Source organism: Lathyrus oleraceus, chromosome 3, assembly GCF_024323335.1.
Source record: "Lathyrus oleraceus cultivar Zhongwan6 chromosome 3, CAAS_Psat_ZW6_1.0, whole genome shotgun sequence".
NCBI lineage: Eukaryota > Viridiplantae > Streptophyta > Magnoliopsida > Fabales > Fabaceae > Lathyrus > Lathyrus oleraceus.
Window position 1 is genome coordinate 401,550,279 of NC_066581.1, and position 18,507 is coordinate 401,568,785.

Consider the following 18,507-nt stretch of genomic DNA (forward strand, 5'->3'; position numbering starts at 1 on the left):
ATTTCTACACTTTTCATGCTCTTTCTACAATCTATATCAAAGAATATATACTAGCCAACACTAACATTACTTACATAGCATAACAAAAGTCATAGATAATAATACATGGCATTCAATTTGTTGATATAAAGGAACACAAGTAGCACTACTTTAAGAACATTTGGCCAATGAGAAATGCAATACTAGCACAAATCTAAATCATACATGTTCAATTTCATCTACAAAAATATACGCAAAAGTAGTTACAATCTTGTATATAACCAACCTATTGTTTTTGTTGACATTGCAATTGCAATAGAAATAAAGTCTAAAGAAATATTTGTTGTAGAGATAATGAAATCTAAAACTTCAGGCTTGAATGTCACCTACAAGAATAATAAGGAAACAAGATCATGAGTCATCATTGAATGATAAGATAGATTTCAATAAAATAGAGACACAAACAAATTTATGAACAAGATTGGATGAGAGGGGCAAAAATAAATAAGAGTCACCTTTTCTAATAAACTCATTAATACAGTCTACCAATGCAGTTGGAGGCTCCACAATAGCAATACTTCTTCTTTACAACTCCATTATCAACCACTTGATCTATTTTGTAATTATAATTGTAGGTCAGCTCTGTCTTTTGTGGAATGTCCTCAGCTGCAAATAGCATGATGTGTGGAATCCTAACATCATCATGATCAAAAAGAACATTCAAACAAAACAATTTGGAGAACAACTATGGTTGATAAATCTCGCCATATTACCATACTTAGAAGCATCAATTGTAAACACGCCATCCTTGTGATTTGTGCTACCAATGTTAAATAGATACTCGTAATTGTCGATCATTTTCACAGCTTGCTCATCTTCAATTATCTCACCTAAATACTCACATATAAAACTTCCTGAAGGAATTTTCTTTTTTGATCGCACACCCCACCCTTTTGTCTTAGTCTTGAAAATCTCAAGAGGAATTTAATTCCATTTTGAGAAACTCTATTACGACAATTCGAAGAACACTTACAAAAATGACCACACTCATAAATCATGTCCTTTTTTGTTTCCTCAACAATTCCATTCCTATTAAACAGAAATTTTCCTCTATTCTTCATAGCACAAGAACATTGATCAGAATCAGAACAATTACCAACACATTCACACCCAACATTGCCTTTAAGAGGACTATACTTTTTAGGCTTATACCGTTCAAGATTAACCATCTGAGTAACATATCGAAAATTTGGAACACCTTCAGAATCTACACAATTAATCATAGGTATATGAAAATCCTCTTTTCCGTGAGAAATATCTTCAAAATAATTCAAACAATTTTCCCTTTTAAGAATTTGTTTACGCTTCCTCATATCATTGCAAGCAACCTTTTTCTGATCAGGTGATTTAACCAAAAGAAACTTGTAACCTAATTTTCCAATTATTTGCCAAAACCTAACAACCTTGTAAAGACCAAAATAACAATATTTTTCACCACCATTAACACTACCACTGGCATTCTTGGAATTTAACTTAATTATAACTCTAACAGGATTTTCAGCATATAAACTATACATCAATGCAAGATTTTCTCGAGGTTGATTTTGATTATTAATAACATTACCTTGTTCTCCTGTAGAAATCACCAGTTCTGCATCATCCAATTATCATCATATAATCGACATGAAACAACGCTAGTTGCAATAAACATCCCATTGTATCTCACATGATCAATTCCATTGAAGATCTTACGATGGAGACCAACAACGTTGAGTACTTCAAAATACTGAAACTCATCGCCAACTTCTATTCCAGGGACATCTCCTATAATCTTTTTCCCGTCATGAACAAACATGCCTCTGCGCTTCAAAAATTTTGACGCTTCTATAGGAATTGAATAACCAACAAGATTAGATTCCCTGACATAGGTTTGGAAAAGCTTCAATGCACATTCTACTTTGTTCTTTGCCCTTCTATGAGTTATCAGCGAAGACTGGTTTTCGAAGGTTGTGGTTTGTTTCTCTTTGTCAATTATGTAACTTGAAGATGCATCATCAGAATGACGTCGTAAATGTTTTAGCTTAGCTCCATCTTTCTTATTGGAGATTTTGAATAGTGGTGAGTTAGTATTCTTAGGTTCCGTGGTTCTTTGAACCTTTGGGGATGTTTTCTTAGTGTTAAAGTTTCTAGAAGATATTATCTTGTTGGAGACTTTAAATGGTTTAGAAGAGGACGCTTTACAATTTTGGTTTACTTGAAATGGTTTAAGTTGTGAGCCCGTTTTAGAAGAGGAAGGTCCATGTGGTTTAACTTGTAGGCCCGTTTTAGAAAAAGAGGGTCCACAATTATAGGTTACTTGAATTGGTTGATGTTGTGGGCTTGTTCCGAAAGAAGAGAGCTCATCATTTTGGGTGATTCGACGCTTTGAACTTAATTGATATTGTGAGTCTCTCTCTCTTTTAGGAAACATCGGATGTGATGGGTCCATAACTGTTTAGAAAGAGAGTTGAGAAAAAAACAAGTAAAAGATAGTGTATTATAAGTGAAATAGAAATCAATAAAAAAATTAAAATATAGATGCAATCACATATATTAGTCACATAAATGAAAAGTTTGTTAAAATAAACATGTCATATACTTATTGGTTACAACAAATAAGATTAAAAAACCAATACGAAACAAAAATAAGATCAATAACTAACTCTCAACCATTAGGAGTTAGAATAGGCTTGATCGACCAACACAACTCTATGACTTGGTCTATTTAAATTTGGTCTGATTTGTTTATTAAAAAGACTAGATTTAGACTAAATATGTCAGACATAGTCTATCCAAAAACCTGTGAAGCAAACATATTTTGTGATAATGATTTATTAGTTTTTCTTAAATTGGTAGAAATTAGTAGTAGGCAAATGAAATATTGTTAAAACTTGTAGGACTTAATTTGAGAGAAATTTTTAAATAGGCTTCAAGGTCACATCAAATTTTTAAAAAGGTTATACCAGTCCACAGAATTCTTATGGTAGGCTATGTGCCATGCTCAGGCCTGAAAATTTATTGTTGGTCAATCTCAGGTCTTTCAAGCATATTTTTGTTACGCATAGTCGTTATGTCACATCACGTAGTGACCACATTGATGATCGTTAGATCTTGATCAGATGTTAAAACCATCAAACATATTTTTATTTATTTTTAAAACTAAAATTTTGGCCTTGAAACCTTCATCATTCAATCTCTATCAAATAGTCGCTTATGTGCTATTTGTGTAAATACATGTTTTTTTAATCTAACGAACCATAATCAATTTTGATTTGACTCCATTTTCTCTCCATTGATGTCACTCAAGTAATCAGGACTCAAGAATGACCCCATAAATTTAAACAATGAAGGAAACATATATATGAACTTGCAACAATAAACATATACAAAAATAAAAATCATTATCATAATTGAGAACTCGAAAGCCATTAATAAAAAAAATCACTATCAAACCCTAAGAATGGAGTTTGCGCCATTAACAAAACTTCAAGCTCAACGAGGAAATAAATACTAATAAATTATAAGATTGAAAATAATAAATTATAATAAGTAGATTTACCTATTAGAGATCAACGGTGAAGGAAGAAAGAGTAGAAAATGAGGGTCAAGTGGTTCAACGAAGACGTTGAATATTGGTTCAGCGATGAACAACGAGGACGACTATGTGGAGGTAGAAAACCCCTCGTTGAACTTTCGAAGATTGAAAAGTGTTGATATTTTTTCACATGTCACACGCGAATGAAGAGGCTTGCAGCATGTTTGTGTGATGATTGGTCAACTTCATCTAAGTAGTCAAAATATGATGAGGGTTATCGCTTGCATAATTCTTAACAAGGGTTTGTTCTTGCACATTTCTAAATTTTGTTTCAATAAACAACTTAATTAACAGTTCATTGTTCATTGTATAAGAACTTATCTTATATTTTTTTTCAAAATCACTTTAACGTTACTTTGACATTTTTTTTTTCTTGGAAATTGATATATTACCATAATATGTCATTCAACATGTATTTTTTTAAACTTAATTGTACTTTTGAACCCCTTGTAATTATCAATCTCTAAACCCCCCCCACCTTAAATTAGTGAAATCAAACAATTTTAATTCTCATCAAGTGTGCAACTAGGCGTGACGAACTTGGATTTTACCTCCCCTGGGTCTTACCTGCCCTGTATATACATATTAATAAAATTTAAAAAAAATACATTATTTTATAATTAATATTATAAAAATAATAATTATATTATATTCTCTAGAAAATTAAAAAAAAAACTTATTTTATAATTAATACTACATTCGTTCATTTATATAAAAGACAACTCATTTTAAAATTCATTGAATAACCAACGTATTTGATCAATTTATAAACTAAATACATTGATTATTCAATGAACCAAAAAATAAATTATCTACTATAAAAAGAAACATATGTAGTATTATAAAAGAATAATTCTATTATATTCTCATAGAGGTTTTATAGACGTCACATTGGATTAAATGACGATATCTTATAAAGGTGCTAAGAGAATTGACAATGCCTTGTATAGACCAAAAAGTCTCGTCAAAGTAAATAGTGAGGTCTAAAAGATGGTGCATTATTTGAAATTAATTTTATTTTATTGTAAATATTATTAAATTTATTTATATTATTTAATAGTTATTTTATTAAATTAATAATTATTACTAATATTTTTTATTATTTATTAATATCCTTCTCACAAAAATGTATTAAATATTAATATTATATTAATAATTAATAGGCTTAATTAAGATTTGTGTCCTTATATTTTACCCGATTCATAGAATTAATCTTCATAGTTCAAATTCAAACCGTTTTGGTCCCGAATCACATTTTTTCACTTAAAATTGACGATGTATTCTTTTTTAAATGACATGTTGTGAAACGTGACAATCATCATAAACGAACATTTTGTGAAACTTTATAGATACAAAATATAAGTAAAAAATGAACACCTTATCGACTTTTAGTGCAAAAATAGTGTGAGAGGCCAAAATAATTTTTATTTGAAATAGAGGAACTAAATTTGTGAATCATATAAAATAGGGGATCAAAAATATTATTAAATATAATTAATATATTTTATTATTAATTGAAAATAATAATAGTAATTTCATTATTAAATGCTTAACATTCTGGTTCACTACGGGCTAAGTTTTAACCTAACCTTGTTTTATCACGGGCTAACCAAGAATCTAGAAGATTTTATTACTGGCTAATCTCTAACCTATCAAGCTTTTATCACAGGTTGAGCTTGAACCTAAATAGGGGTTTGATCACACAATCCCCAAACCAAAGATTTTACGGGTTTAACTTCTAACCCAAACAAACACTTAAATGGATAATATTCAACCAAAGTTTATACAAATGAGTCCCTTGGTGAATTTACAATTCCACCCGTCTAGAAATGCAAAATATCATCACTCACAAAAGGGCTTTCTCAAATAAGCACTTTGCTAAAATATTAATGAGAGAAAGTAAAGAAAAAATTTAGAGAGAGAGAGAGGGAGAGAGTGAGAAGGAACCTCTATTTATAGGATAGAGGTTGACTCATAAAGGAATATAGTTTTAATGCCTTTTAAGACAATCTAATTGATTAGAGCCTAATGCTAATCAATTAGAAACTTCAATGGAAAGTGATTACCCGTTCCAACAAGGAAATAAATGATATTTAGCCATTGTACATCATTAAGGTGTTTTCCTAATCACTTAGAGCTCAATTTTGAACTGGTCTAATCGATTAGATAATTGCTCCAATAAATTAGAAAAGGAAAAACGATGCCTATAACAATTTTGACTGCTCCCAATTCATCTGGAACGACTTCAAGACACTTTAGAAAACATTTTCCTGAGAAATATCAATTTCAAAATAATTTTTAGTATGTGTGTGTTCTAGCCATGTACTTTTATGAGAATTCTATTTTGCTTTACACAATATTCACTCAGACTAAGGTAGGGCTTTTTTGTTCTTCAAGACTTTATCAAATGCTTTCTTTTCGAAAACACTTGCTTGAGTTCACTTGAGAATAGGCTTGAGCTTATATTTCATTCAGTTTCCATCATCAAATAGTCAAGTCCATCAAACCATAATACTTAGGTTTGCATATTTATCTATTTAAGCTCTTGTGCTTGACATGTTAAATAAGTTTTCATCATCAAAACTTCAACAAAAGAGGTTGTCCTTGTTAGAAGCATATCACCTACAAAACAAGGTTGCATGGGGACTACTCTTCTATGTGACGCTTTGATATGGAGATTTTCCTGTTCATCTGATAGTGGAGTGATTTGGTTGTATTGAGCCTCTAAATTGGGCCAGCCTTCAAGTCCTTTCTATAAGTAATGAAGCGAGTAATGTTGGCATGGAAGCATTAATACTAGTCCATGTTGGTGCTTCGTTGATGAAGTAAGTTCGTTAGCAAGATGCCTGGGAAGAGGAAGAGTTTTGTTGATAAGCTGAACGGGAGTTGGTGGCAATGAAAATACATGTCTTTAATGTCTGCCACATCATTGAAACATAACTTACGGGAAAGACATCACATGACTAGGATATATGAGAACTCACTTAGAGTACTCAAGCGCACTTGCGTTCTATTACAAGATGGAGGATTCATCAAGAACATTGGTTATGGATTTTAGTTCTCCTATCTCTTTCTCTCTCTCTCTCTCTCTGTATATATATATATATATATATATATATATATATATATATATATATATATATATATATATATATATATTTTGGAACCATGTTTTGCAGGAGATATGCTTTCAAACAATGACATTAACTTTTGATGATGACAAATAAAGTATTACGACAAGTCAATCATGAAGGATTTAATGAATAAAGATGCAAACCTATTTTTAGGGTTTGATAAACGTTACGATTTGATGATTACAAATAAAGAGTAATAAAAAGCCTCATCTTAAAGCCACTTAAGCATGCGTCAACATAAAGAGAAGTATCTGACAAAGACTTGAAGCAATATATAGTGATCTCTTAACTTAGTATTAGTGATCTCCTATTTTAGTAATGAGTGTATGATTGTAAGGAAAAAGGACTTTATCATAAAGTATAAGGCTATAACACAACACACACACACACACACACACACACATACAAAACCCTTTTTCAAAATACTTTACCAAACGAAAATACTTTGAAAAACATTTGGAAGTTGTGTCATACGAATTGGGAGCAGTCAAGATAGCTACATTTGGAAGTTGTGTCATAGGGAGCATGTTTCTAATTGATTAGAAATGTAATATCCCATATAACCTTAAATGATCAATTGATTGTCAATTGAGACCAACTGAGTTCTTATGTACTCTATCTCTTGTCAATTGGAATAATTTGAGCTTATATGTGCTCTAAAAGGTGTCAGTTGGGACCAATAGAGTAACTAGTGAACTCTAAAGAGATCAATCCTTATTAAAAGAGACTGACCTTTATTAATAAGTACAAGAGGGGATATTCTTGGTAACACTAATAATTGGTAAATTGGTACTAGAAGATAAAATATCAATTGATATATTTTATGTCACTACTTAATACTATATATTATATATTATATAGTATATGTACGTGCGGTGGATAAAAAAGAGTAGAAGTTGGTATGAAAAGAGGATAATAATAGAAGAAGAGAGAATGAGAGTTATCAGGAAAAGGAAAAAGAGAAGGAAAGAAAGGAAGGAAATATATAATAGTGGTTTTGTTTTCTTGAGTGAATACATAGTTCTTGTTTTCGCCATAATTTAAGAACCGTGAATCTAATTGATATGAGACTTGAAGCTTTTGGAGAGCTAATCCAATGAGATATTTCATGGTAATGAGAGACCATGAACTAACCAAAAATATTGGTAGAGGATAGTGATAATTGTATTCTTTGATTATGTTTGACTTGTTTGTGTATAACAACTTGAATAACCTAAGATAATGATGAGTATGTTGTGAGCCAGATATGCCTAGGGTTTATTGTGACATGTTATGCTACTATGTGTGTTTCTTGTATGATATTTTGATATGCTAATGTGTATGCTATAAATTTATTGGATATTGTTGGATGTGAAATAATATGATTAAAACTTTATAAAGATGAGTGAAGAAACCTAGGAGTATAACTAGGAGAATGACTTAGAAAGATAATCTAGGTTATAGAAATGAGTATATGGTGATGCTTGGACATAATGATACCTTGGTGTGTATCACAAACAAGTATTCTCTTGATTATGAATCAATATGCATTGTATGGAACATGTGGAATACTTTGTGAATGAGTGGATGTGATTACCTAGTATTTGACGAACACCATGAGAATTGGTTTGATATTTTGGTGAGGAGCCTTGCTCCGAAAGTCCTATTTGTAAGAACAAAAATTGTTCTACAACAGATTCCATGATTTTGATGATAACAAAGGATGAAACCAAAAATGGCACCCTAACGAAAAGTTTCTAAGTGTGCAGGGTTCTAAGGAAAGAAGGAAGAAATCATCAGATACAAATTATCAGAAGACCAGAAGCATCTGAAGTAGAAACACGTTCAAGAAAGTCTAACTTTGAGCAAAACAGCAAAATATCAGAAGCATCTGAACAAGAAGTACGCTCTAGAAGTTCTGACTCTGAACAACGGTATGTCAAACTCCAGAAGTTCTCAGCGCTATCTGAAGAAACCATCAGAACTCAAAAGAGATCAACATCAGAAGTTAGATAGCAAGATTCCAAGATCTCCAGAAACACGAAGACTCTGATTATGGAATTGCTAAATAAGGAAGAGTAACGTTAACTTCAAATAAAGTTTTGGAAATGGACTTCCTAATACAGAAAGAGACGTTAACTCCAAATTCAAATGAAAAGGAACTATATTTGGAAAGTAGTCATTCAAAGAGAGAAAGTTGTCTTGGCAAAAAGCTAGATAAGTTATGGCATTAATTCATATTATTGACCATCAGTTTCAACGACTACTTCACTCCTATATATAAAGGACTGCAAATCAACATTGTGTTTACAACATACAAGTACAACAACACAACAAGAACATACTGAAACATCAACACGTTTTATTCTCTCAATCTTCACAAAGCTTTTGCTTGAAACGTGAAACACTTTTGTTCTTACTGTTGTAATATTTGCTTATCTTAGAAGCACTCTAGATTACATAAGTTTTTATCTTTGTTGTATTTCCTCAAGTGACTCTGTGCAGTCTGTATACTTGAGAGGACTAAGAGATCTTTCTCTTAGACGTTGTTTGTAATCAATCTTTCAAGATTAGTGGATTAAGTCCTTGTTGAAGGCGAAATCACCTTGGCCGGGTGGACTGGAGTAGCTTTGTGTTATAAGCGAACCAGTATAAAAATCCTTGTGTGATTTTCATTTTGAAAAAGCGCTTATTTTCCAAACAATTCAAACCCCCCTTTCTTGTTTTTCTCACCTTCAATTGGTATCAGAGCTCCGGCTCTGTTATTGATTTTCTAATCAAACACTTAACAGTGTAGAGAGATCCAGAACGAGAAAAACTATGGCCCACACAAATGAAAAGGATAGTTACAATGCTAAGCCTCCTATCTTTGATGGAGAGAAATTCGATTACTGGAAAGATAGAATTGAAAGTTTCTTTCTAGGCTATGATGCTGATCTCTGGGACATTGTCACAGATGGATACAAACCTCCTATCACAGAGGATGGAGCTGAAGTTCCCAGAAGTAAGATGTCAGATGATTAGAAGCGAGTTTTCAAAAATCATCACAAGGCCAGAACCATACTCCTCAATGCTATATCTTACAACGAGTATGAAAAGATCACCAACAGAGAAACAGCCAAAGACATACTTGACTCTCTGAGGATGACTCATGAAGGAAACTCTCAGGTCAAAGAGACAAAGGCTCTGGCGCTTATCCATAAATATGAAGCTTTCAAAATGGAAGATGATGAAGCCATAGAGGCAATGTTCTCTAGATTCCAAACTCTGATTGCAGGTCCCAAGGTTCTAGACAAAGGATACACAACTGCAAACCACGTCAAAAAGATAGTCAGAAGTCTGCCAAAGAAATGGAGACCCATGGTTACTGCTCTGAAGCTGTCAAAGGATCTGAACAATATCAGTCTTGAAGAACTTGTCAGTTCCCTCAGAAGCCATGAGATAGAACTAGAGGAAGATGAGCCTCAGAAAAGGAACAAGTCCGTAGCATTAAAGTCCAGATATGAAAGACGCAAACTTGACAGAACCAAAGCTCTTCAGGCAGAAACTGAAGATACTGATGACTCTGAACCAGAAGATTCTGATGATGAAGAAGAATTGTCCCTCCTGACCAGAAGAGTTAAACAACTCTGGAAAAAGAGGAACAACAACTTCAGAAGACCAAGACCCAGAGGGGATCGATCAGAATCAACCTCAAAAGGTAAAACTAACAAAGATATTACTTGTTATGAATGTAAAGAAACAGGTCACTACAGGAATGAATGCCCCAAACTAAAGAAAGACAATTCTAGAAAAGAAAGCTTCAAGAAAAATACCTTCAGGACAAAGAAAGGATTAATGGCTACCTGGGATGATAGTGAATCTGGGTCATCAGAATCTGACTCTGATGAACAGGCCAACATGGCACTTATGGCTACCACATCCAGGAGCAGCTCAGATGAAGAATCTGAAGAGGTATTTTCTGAACTCTCTCGATCTGATCTAGAATCATGCTTGTCAGAAACTCTTAGCTCATATCAGAAATTAAAACAAAAGCTTAAAAACATAAAAGGCTGTCTTAAAGCAAAATTTGAAGAATGTGGCAAGCTTGAGATGACAATTCTAGAGCGGGAAGATACAATCAGATCTTTAACATTTGAAAGAGATGGAGCAAAAAGAAAAAGCTTAGAATTAGAAGAAGAGTTGTCTCAAGCACCACAAACTTCAAATAAATTAATTTATGAATACGAAGAAGCCTTTCAAGAATTTCTGAAAAATGGAATAGGTAGGAGTATTATGGCATCCATGATTTATGGAGTCAGTCAGAACAATAAAAAGGGAATTGGGTATGATCCTAAGGAAGTTAAAACTTCTTCTAGTGACCAACTTAAATCTCCTTTTTCATACCACTATACACACACACAAGAACAAAAATTTGAAAATGCTAGAAAACCCAAAGTTATAAGAAACTCTGGGAAGACTAATCAGAAAGGACCCAAGAGATTCTGGGTACCGAAAGATAAGATTGTTTATGTTGCAGATATCCTATGCAGCAAAGTTCAGACACCAGTCATGGTACCTGGACTCTGGATGCTCGCGACACATGACGGGAAGAAAGTCTATGTTCCAAAGTCTGGAACTTAAAGACGCTGGATTTGTAAGTTTCGGAGGAGATCAGAAAGGAAGGATCAGAGGCTCCGGAACTATTGGTAATGGTACTCTTCCCTTTATATCTGATGTCCTTTATGTAGAAGGATCAGAGGCTCCGGAACTATTCGTAATGGTACTCTTCCCTCTATAACTTGTTATCCATAGGTCAATTAAGTGATAACGGTTATGATGTAATCTTTAATCAAAAAACATGTAAAGCCATAAATCAAAACAATGGTTCAGTCCTATTCACAGGCAAGAGGAAAAACAACATTTATAAAATCAATCTTTCTGATTTAAAAGAACAAAATGTTAAATGTCTGATGACTGTTCACGAAGAGCAATGGGTGTGGCATAGACGCTTGGGCCACATTAGCATGAGGAAACTTTCTCAGCTAAATAAACTCGAGTTAGTCAGAGGCCTACCTAAACTGAAGTTTTCTTCAGATGCTCTGTGTGAAGCATGTCAGAAAGGAAAATTTTCAAAAACATCCTTTAAAAAGAAAAATGTTGTTTCTACCTCTAAGCCTCTGGAACTTCTCCACATTGACTTATTTGGTCCTGTGAAAACAGCATCAGTCAATGGAAAGAAGTATGGACTAGTCATTGTTGATGATTACAGTCGCTGGACATGGGTGAAATTCCTAAAGCACAAGAGTGAGTCTCACTCTGTATTCACTAGTTTCTGCTCCAAAGTGCAAAAAGAATTTGACTCTAAAATTATTAGAGTCAGAAGTGATCATGGTGGAGAATTTGAAAACAAAGATTTTTAGGAATTATTTGACTCTAATGGAATATCCCATGATTTCTCCTGCCCTAGAACTCCACAACAAAATGGAGTTGTAGAGAGGAAGAATAGGACACTCCAAGAGATGGCCAGAACCATGATCAATGAAACTAATGTGGCAAAGCATTTTTGGGCAGAAGCTGTAAATACAGCGTGTTACATTCAGAATAGAATCTCTATAAGACCTATTCTGGAAAAGACTCCCTATGAACTGTGTAAAGGAAGAAAACCAAACATTTCATATTTTCATCCTTTTGGATGTTCTTGCTTTATCTTAAACACTAAAGAACATCTGAACAAGTTTGATTCCAAAGCACAGAAAGGTATTATGTTAGGATACTCAGAACGTTCTAAAGGCTACAGAGTATACAACACAGAAACCAAAATTGTGGAAGAATCAATTCATGTCAGATTTGATGATAAGCTTGACCCTGAAAAGTCAAAGCTAGTTGAAAATTTTGCAGATTTAGAAATCACTCTTGCAAGATCTGATAAAACTCCAGAAGCAACTGTCACTCAGAACTCTGAGGAAATTAAATCCCCAGAAATCCCAAAGAAAGTTAAAAGTCGTATCAACGTATCTGAAGATTTGATTCTGGGAAACAAGGACGAACCTGTCAGAACCAGATCTACCTTCAGGACCTCTGAAGATACTCCTCTGGGACTAGTGTCTCTGATTGAGCCTACGTCCTGTGATGAAGCACTTCAAGATAACGACTGGGTTTCAGCCATGCAAGAAGAATTAGATCAATTCACAAAGAATGATGTCTGGGATCTTGTTCCAAAGCCCAGAGGCACTCACGTTATTGGAACCAGATGGGTATTCAGAAACAAGCTAAATGAGAAAGGAGAAGTCGTCAGAAACAAAGCTCGACTGGTAGCTCAAGGTTATAGTCAACAAGAAGGTATTGACTATAATGAAACCTTTGCTCCAGTCGCAAGGTTAGAATCTATTCGTCTTCTTGTATCTTTTGCTATTAACCATTCTATTAAATTATATCAAATGGATGTCAAGAGTGCATTCCTTAATGGTTATATATCAGAAGAAGTGTATGTCAACCAACCTCCAGGTTTTGAAAATCCAAATTTTCCAGAACATGTTTTTAAACTTAAAAATCTTTATATGGACTTAAACAAGCTCCTAGAGCTTGGTATGAACGTTTAAGCAATTTTCTTCTGGAACACAATTTTATCAGAGGGAAAGTTGATTCCACACTCTTCTGTAAGAACCTTAACAATGATCTCATGATATGCCAGATATACGTTGATGATATTATTTTTGGTTCAGTTAACGCCTCTGTTTGTCAAGAATTCTCTGAGTTAATGCAGGCAGAATTTGAAATGAGCTTAATGCAAGAACTAAAGTTCTTTCTGGGAATTCAAATTAACCAAACTTCAGAAGTTACATATGTTCATCAAAGCAAATATATTAAAGATGTTCTGAAGAAATTTGACATGGCTGACTGCAACTCTGCAAAAACTCCCATGCATCCGACATGCATTCTTGAAAAGGAAGAAGTAAGCGCAAAGGTTTGTCAGAAGCTCTATCGAGGTATGATAGGCTCTCTTCTCTATCTGACTGCTACTCGTCTTGATATTCTCTTTAGTGTCTGTCTCTGTGCCAGATTCCAATCAGATCCTAGAGAATCTCATTTAACAGCAGTTAAGAGAATTCTCAAGTATCTGAAAGGAACTCCTAACCTGGGCCTGATGTATAAGAAAACATCAGAGTATAGACTTTCGGGTTACTGTGATGCAGATTATGCAGGAGATAGACTAGAACGAAAAAGCACATCTGGAAATTGGCAGCTTCTGGGAAACAATCTGATATCCTGAGCTAGCAAAAGACAGTCAACTATCGCTCTATCAACTGCAGAAGCAGAATATATCTCAGCATCACTGTGCACAACTCAGATGCTCTGGATGAAGCATCAGTTAGAAGATCTGCAAATCTTCGAGAGTAACATTCCTATCTTCTGTGATAATACTGCTGCCATTTGTCTAAGTAAGAATCCCATTCTACATTCCAGAGCTAAACACATTAAAATAAAACATCATTTTATCAGAGACTATGTTCAGAAAGGGATAGTAACATTGAAGTTCATTGATACAGATCATCAATGGGCAGATATCTTTACTAAGCCTCTAGCTGAAGATAGATTTCTTTTTATCTTAGAAAATCTGAACATTCAAAATTGCCCTGAATGAAGTGTGGCTCTGAAGATGTAAAATGAGACTCTGACATAAACAAATGTGTTTCTGCCTCTGACTCTGATACTTCTAGCAGTTAAGAAGATATCTGAGTTAGAAATCTCCAGGAACCAATCCTTTGGTATTCCTAAAGATCAGATACATCAAAACACGTGGAGCACTTAGCATCTAACCCTAGAACTTCTAGACAGCTGTCCAGAAGAAAATCAAAGGTCAGACGATTGAGATCTCCTCGAGCAGTGTGCATACTGTTGGGATTAGACATTCATTAATAAGCCTTAATCATTTTTCCCCCAAGCGTGCTAACTTGTGCTTTGTTTTAACACTGAATAGTGTGTCGTTTTGCATGTGTTTTCGTTTAGGGTATTTAAACTTTTTTCTCACATTTCACACACTTATCACTCTCACTCACTCTCAAACCCTCTCTGAAGCATTTTTGCAAACACTTCATCTTCACCTTCTTCTTCATCAACTATGGATGCTCAACAACAACAACAAGTTTTCAACTTTTCTCAACAAATGGAATCCGACACCACTGCCCAAAGTTCAAGCATTCCAACTCCAACGGTTACAGGCGTTTCCATTACTCCAGTATACAAGGAACCCCATATTCTTGATCGTCAACCTCATATTAACCTAGCAACTCCCTTTGAGGGACTGGAAGTGTTATGTGAAACACTGGTGGACTTCGACAACATGAGGAGAAATGGAGTAGATCTTACTGAAGAACTCCGTCAACAAGGGTGGGAAAACTACTTTCAAAGGCTTTATGGTCCTGTTTACCCAAATCTCATCAAAGAATTCTGGAGATTTGCTGACGCTGATGACCATTTCATCGTCTCCTTCGTTTTGGGGGTAAAGATAGTAATTACTGAAAAGTCAATTGCTTCTTTACTGAACATGGAGAAAGATGGAGGAAAAAGGATTTACAACATCAACCCTAGGTCAAGGCGCATTGCTGAAGATATCAATCCAACCATCTTCAAACTCAACACTGAAGGAAATCCTTCAAAGAACAAAGAACTTCATCAGAACCTCAGAGTATGGCTCAAGATCATTCTGGGAACCATTCATCATCGCCCAGCATCAAACTCCTCTGACTACATCAATGCAGATCAGAAGTGCATTCTGTATTGCATTCACAAGGGTGTGAAGCTCTGCCTTCCTGCACTTCTCTTCAGATATCTCAGAGACTCTGTAAGGGAGACAAGAAACAACATGAAACCCAGATCCTACATCCCTCTGGGAAGACTTCTGTCTGATGTCTTCATTGAGAATGAGCTGGTAGATCATCTGGAGAAGAACAGACTGATGGAAGATCTGGCGATAGATACTGAAAAGCCTCTGAACGCCAGAAATCTGAAAAGCATGGGAATTCTGAAGAAGATTCAAGTCAGACCCACTATGGACACCTCCTGGGATGCCTTGAAAGATCAGAGGAAGCTGCCCCATGGTCTTGCAAGGTTCTTCAAGAATGAACCCGTAGATGCAATCCTCCACTATCTGCAGCGTCTGAAGGATGAAGGAGTCGACATATCTGACTTCAGATTGGACGATTGTCTAGATTCAGAAGAAGACTTTGTCAGATTCAAAAGAGGTCCCTCTAAGAATAAGTCTTCAAAGGCAAAGAGAGCAAGGCTAGGAGAAACTTCTGGAACCAGATCTCCATCGCCTCTGCAAGTAACTACTGGTACGTCTGCTCCCTCTATTCCCTCTGAACCTCTTATGGCTTCTTCTTCTAATCCTCTCCCAACACCACCTATATACACATCCTCTGAAACCCCACCTTCTACAACCAGAACCTCACAACCTCTACCCAATTTTAATCTTGCTCACACTACCACTTCCTCTTCATCATCTTCAGCCCCAGAATCACCTCCATACCTTGACCTCTCCTCTGACCAAGAATACTCTGACCCTAACTCTCCAACCTTAGCCCAAATTCAGGCTCAAAACCTTGCTTCACAACAACCAACACAATCTGAAGCAACTTCACCTCCCCCAGAACAAACAACCAGCATTCCTTCTGAAGACCAACCTTCTGAAACTCAACCCTCTGACACCTCTGATATCACCCCTCCAAACATCTCCGCTGAACCTGAACCTGAAGCTGAACCTGAACCTCTAACATTAAATCTCAGCCCTCCAACCTCTTCACCTCAAACCTCTGAACCTAACCTTTCCGTACCTACCCTTGAGGAAGCCATAATGCTGGTCGCAGGGGCTTCAGTACAAAAGGTCAAGTCTCTGACCATTAACTCTGAAGTCAGTGATGATCCTGACTCTGTAAGGACACACTGGAACAGAGTCATTGGCTGGATGACCTCTGAGGCTTTTAAGCTGAAGAACATCTCTGAGCAAGTCAGAAATGGCTACATCAGAGATGCTGAGGCAAGACTCCAGGAAAGACTTGCAAGAGAAGCTGAAGCCAGAAGGCTGGAGGAAGAGAGACTAGCAAGAGAAGCTGAAGAAGAAGCTAGAAGGCTAGAGGAAGAAAGGGCAAAGGAAGCTGAAGCTAAAGCTCTGGACGATGCTGCTGCTGCTGCCGAAGTTGAAGCACAGGCTGCTGCTGAAGCTGAAGCAAAGGCCGCTGCTGAAGCACAACAGGCTCTGACTCAGGGGGAGTCCTCTTCTGTCGTTCCTATGGTTCTCCAGACACTGGAAGAACTGAAGAAAGATCAGAAGGAACTCCGTGCCAGAATGGATAAACAAGACACTGTCAACGACAACATTCAGAACATGCTGGCTCAATTGCTTCAGAGAATGCCTCCGCCTCCCAACCCTTAGGCACTTAGGATTTATTGCTTTGCTTTCTTTGTTTCTGATGTTTACTTGTTCCTTTTGCCTCTGTTGCTTTTTATCTGAATACAATGTTTTTCTCTTGAATTATTTTTTGCTATGTCTTTTTGATTCTGACAAAAAGGGGGAGAAGTCATTAATAGCTCTGATGAAAATACTGTCTAAATACCTTAAGCACTCTGCAACATATTTTTCTTAAAAATAAACTTATCTAACACTAGACTTAAGAAATTGCAGAAGGTATCAAGAAACCTCATTGCTTGGAAGCTCTGGTAAGAATTCTGAACTCCCTAGCCTATCTCAGGGGAGCTCTTGTCTATCTGATCTGATATTGTTTATGTTTCATCTGCTAATTAAGTTTGTTTTGTCATCATCAAAAGGGGGAGATTGTAAGAACAAAAATTGTTCTACAATAGATTCCATGATTTTGATGATAACAAAGGATGAAACCAAAAATGGCACCCTAACGAAAAGTTTCTAAGTGTGCAGGGTTCTAAGGAAAGAAGGAAGAAATCATCAGATACAAATTATCAGAAGACCAGAAGCATCTGAAGTAGAAACACGTTCAAGAAAGTCTAACTCTGAGCAAAACAGCAAAATATCAGAAGCATCTGAACAAGAAGTACGCTCTAAAAGTTCTGACTCTGAACAACGGTATGTCAAACTCCAGAAGTTCTCAGCGCTATCTGAAGAAACCATCAGAACTCAAAAGAGATCAACATCAGAAGTTAGATAGCAAGATTCCAAGATCTCCAGAAACACGAAGACTCTGATTATGGAATTGCTAAATAAGGAAGAGTAACGTTAACTTCAAATAAAGTTTTGGAAATGGACTTCCTAATACAGAAAGAGACGTTAACTCCAAATTCAAATGAAAAGGAACTATATTTGGAAAGTAGTCATTCAAAGAGAGAAAGTTGTCTTGGCAAAAAGCTAGATAATTTATGGCATTAATTCATATTATTGACCATCAGTTTCAACGACTACTTCACTCCTATATATAAAGGACTGCAAATCAACATTGTGTTTACAACATACAAGTACAACAACACAACAAGAACATACTGAAACATCAACACGTTTTATTCTCTCAATCTTCACAAAGCTTTTGCTTGAAACGTGAAACACTTTTTGTTCTTACTGTTGTAATATTTGCTTATCTTAGAAGCACTCTAGATTACATAAGTTTTTATCTTTGTTGTATTTCCTCAAGTGACTCTGTGCAGTCTGTATACTTGAGAGGACTAAGAGATCTTTCTCTTAGACGTTGTTTGTAATCAATCTTTCAAGATTAGTGGATTAAGTCCTTGTTGAAGGCGAAATCACCTTGGCCGGGTGGACTGGAGTAGCTTTGT

At 35.3% G+C, this 18,507-nt stretch overlaps 1 protein-coding gene across 1 annotated transcript; it reads right to left on the reverse strand.

Annotated features, from left to right (window-relative positions):
- Positions 1 to 1,621: 1,621 nt before the first annotated feature.
- On the reverse strand, positions 1,622 to 3,907 carry LOC127131450 (YDG domain-containing protein At5g47160). The gene is made up of 2 exons (XM_051060371.1): positions 3,578 to 3,907; positions 1,622 to 2,469 (listed from the first exon to the last, which is right to left on the reverse strand). Exon 2 carries the CDS (start codon positions 2,465 to 2,467, stop codon positions 1,622 to 1,624), a length of 846 nt encoding a protein of 281 aa, XP_050916328.1. The 5' UTR covers positions 2,468 to 2,469; positions 3,578 to 3,907.
- Between the last annotated feature and the right edge of the window lie 14,600 nt (positions 3,908 to 18,507).

Bases quoted from the DNA above. Each gene is read 5' to 3' on its own strand.
- LOC127131450 (XM_051060371.1), bottom strand. From the start codon at position 2,467: ATGGACCCATCACATCCGATGTTTCCTAAAAGAGAGAGAGACTCACAA.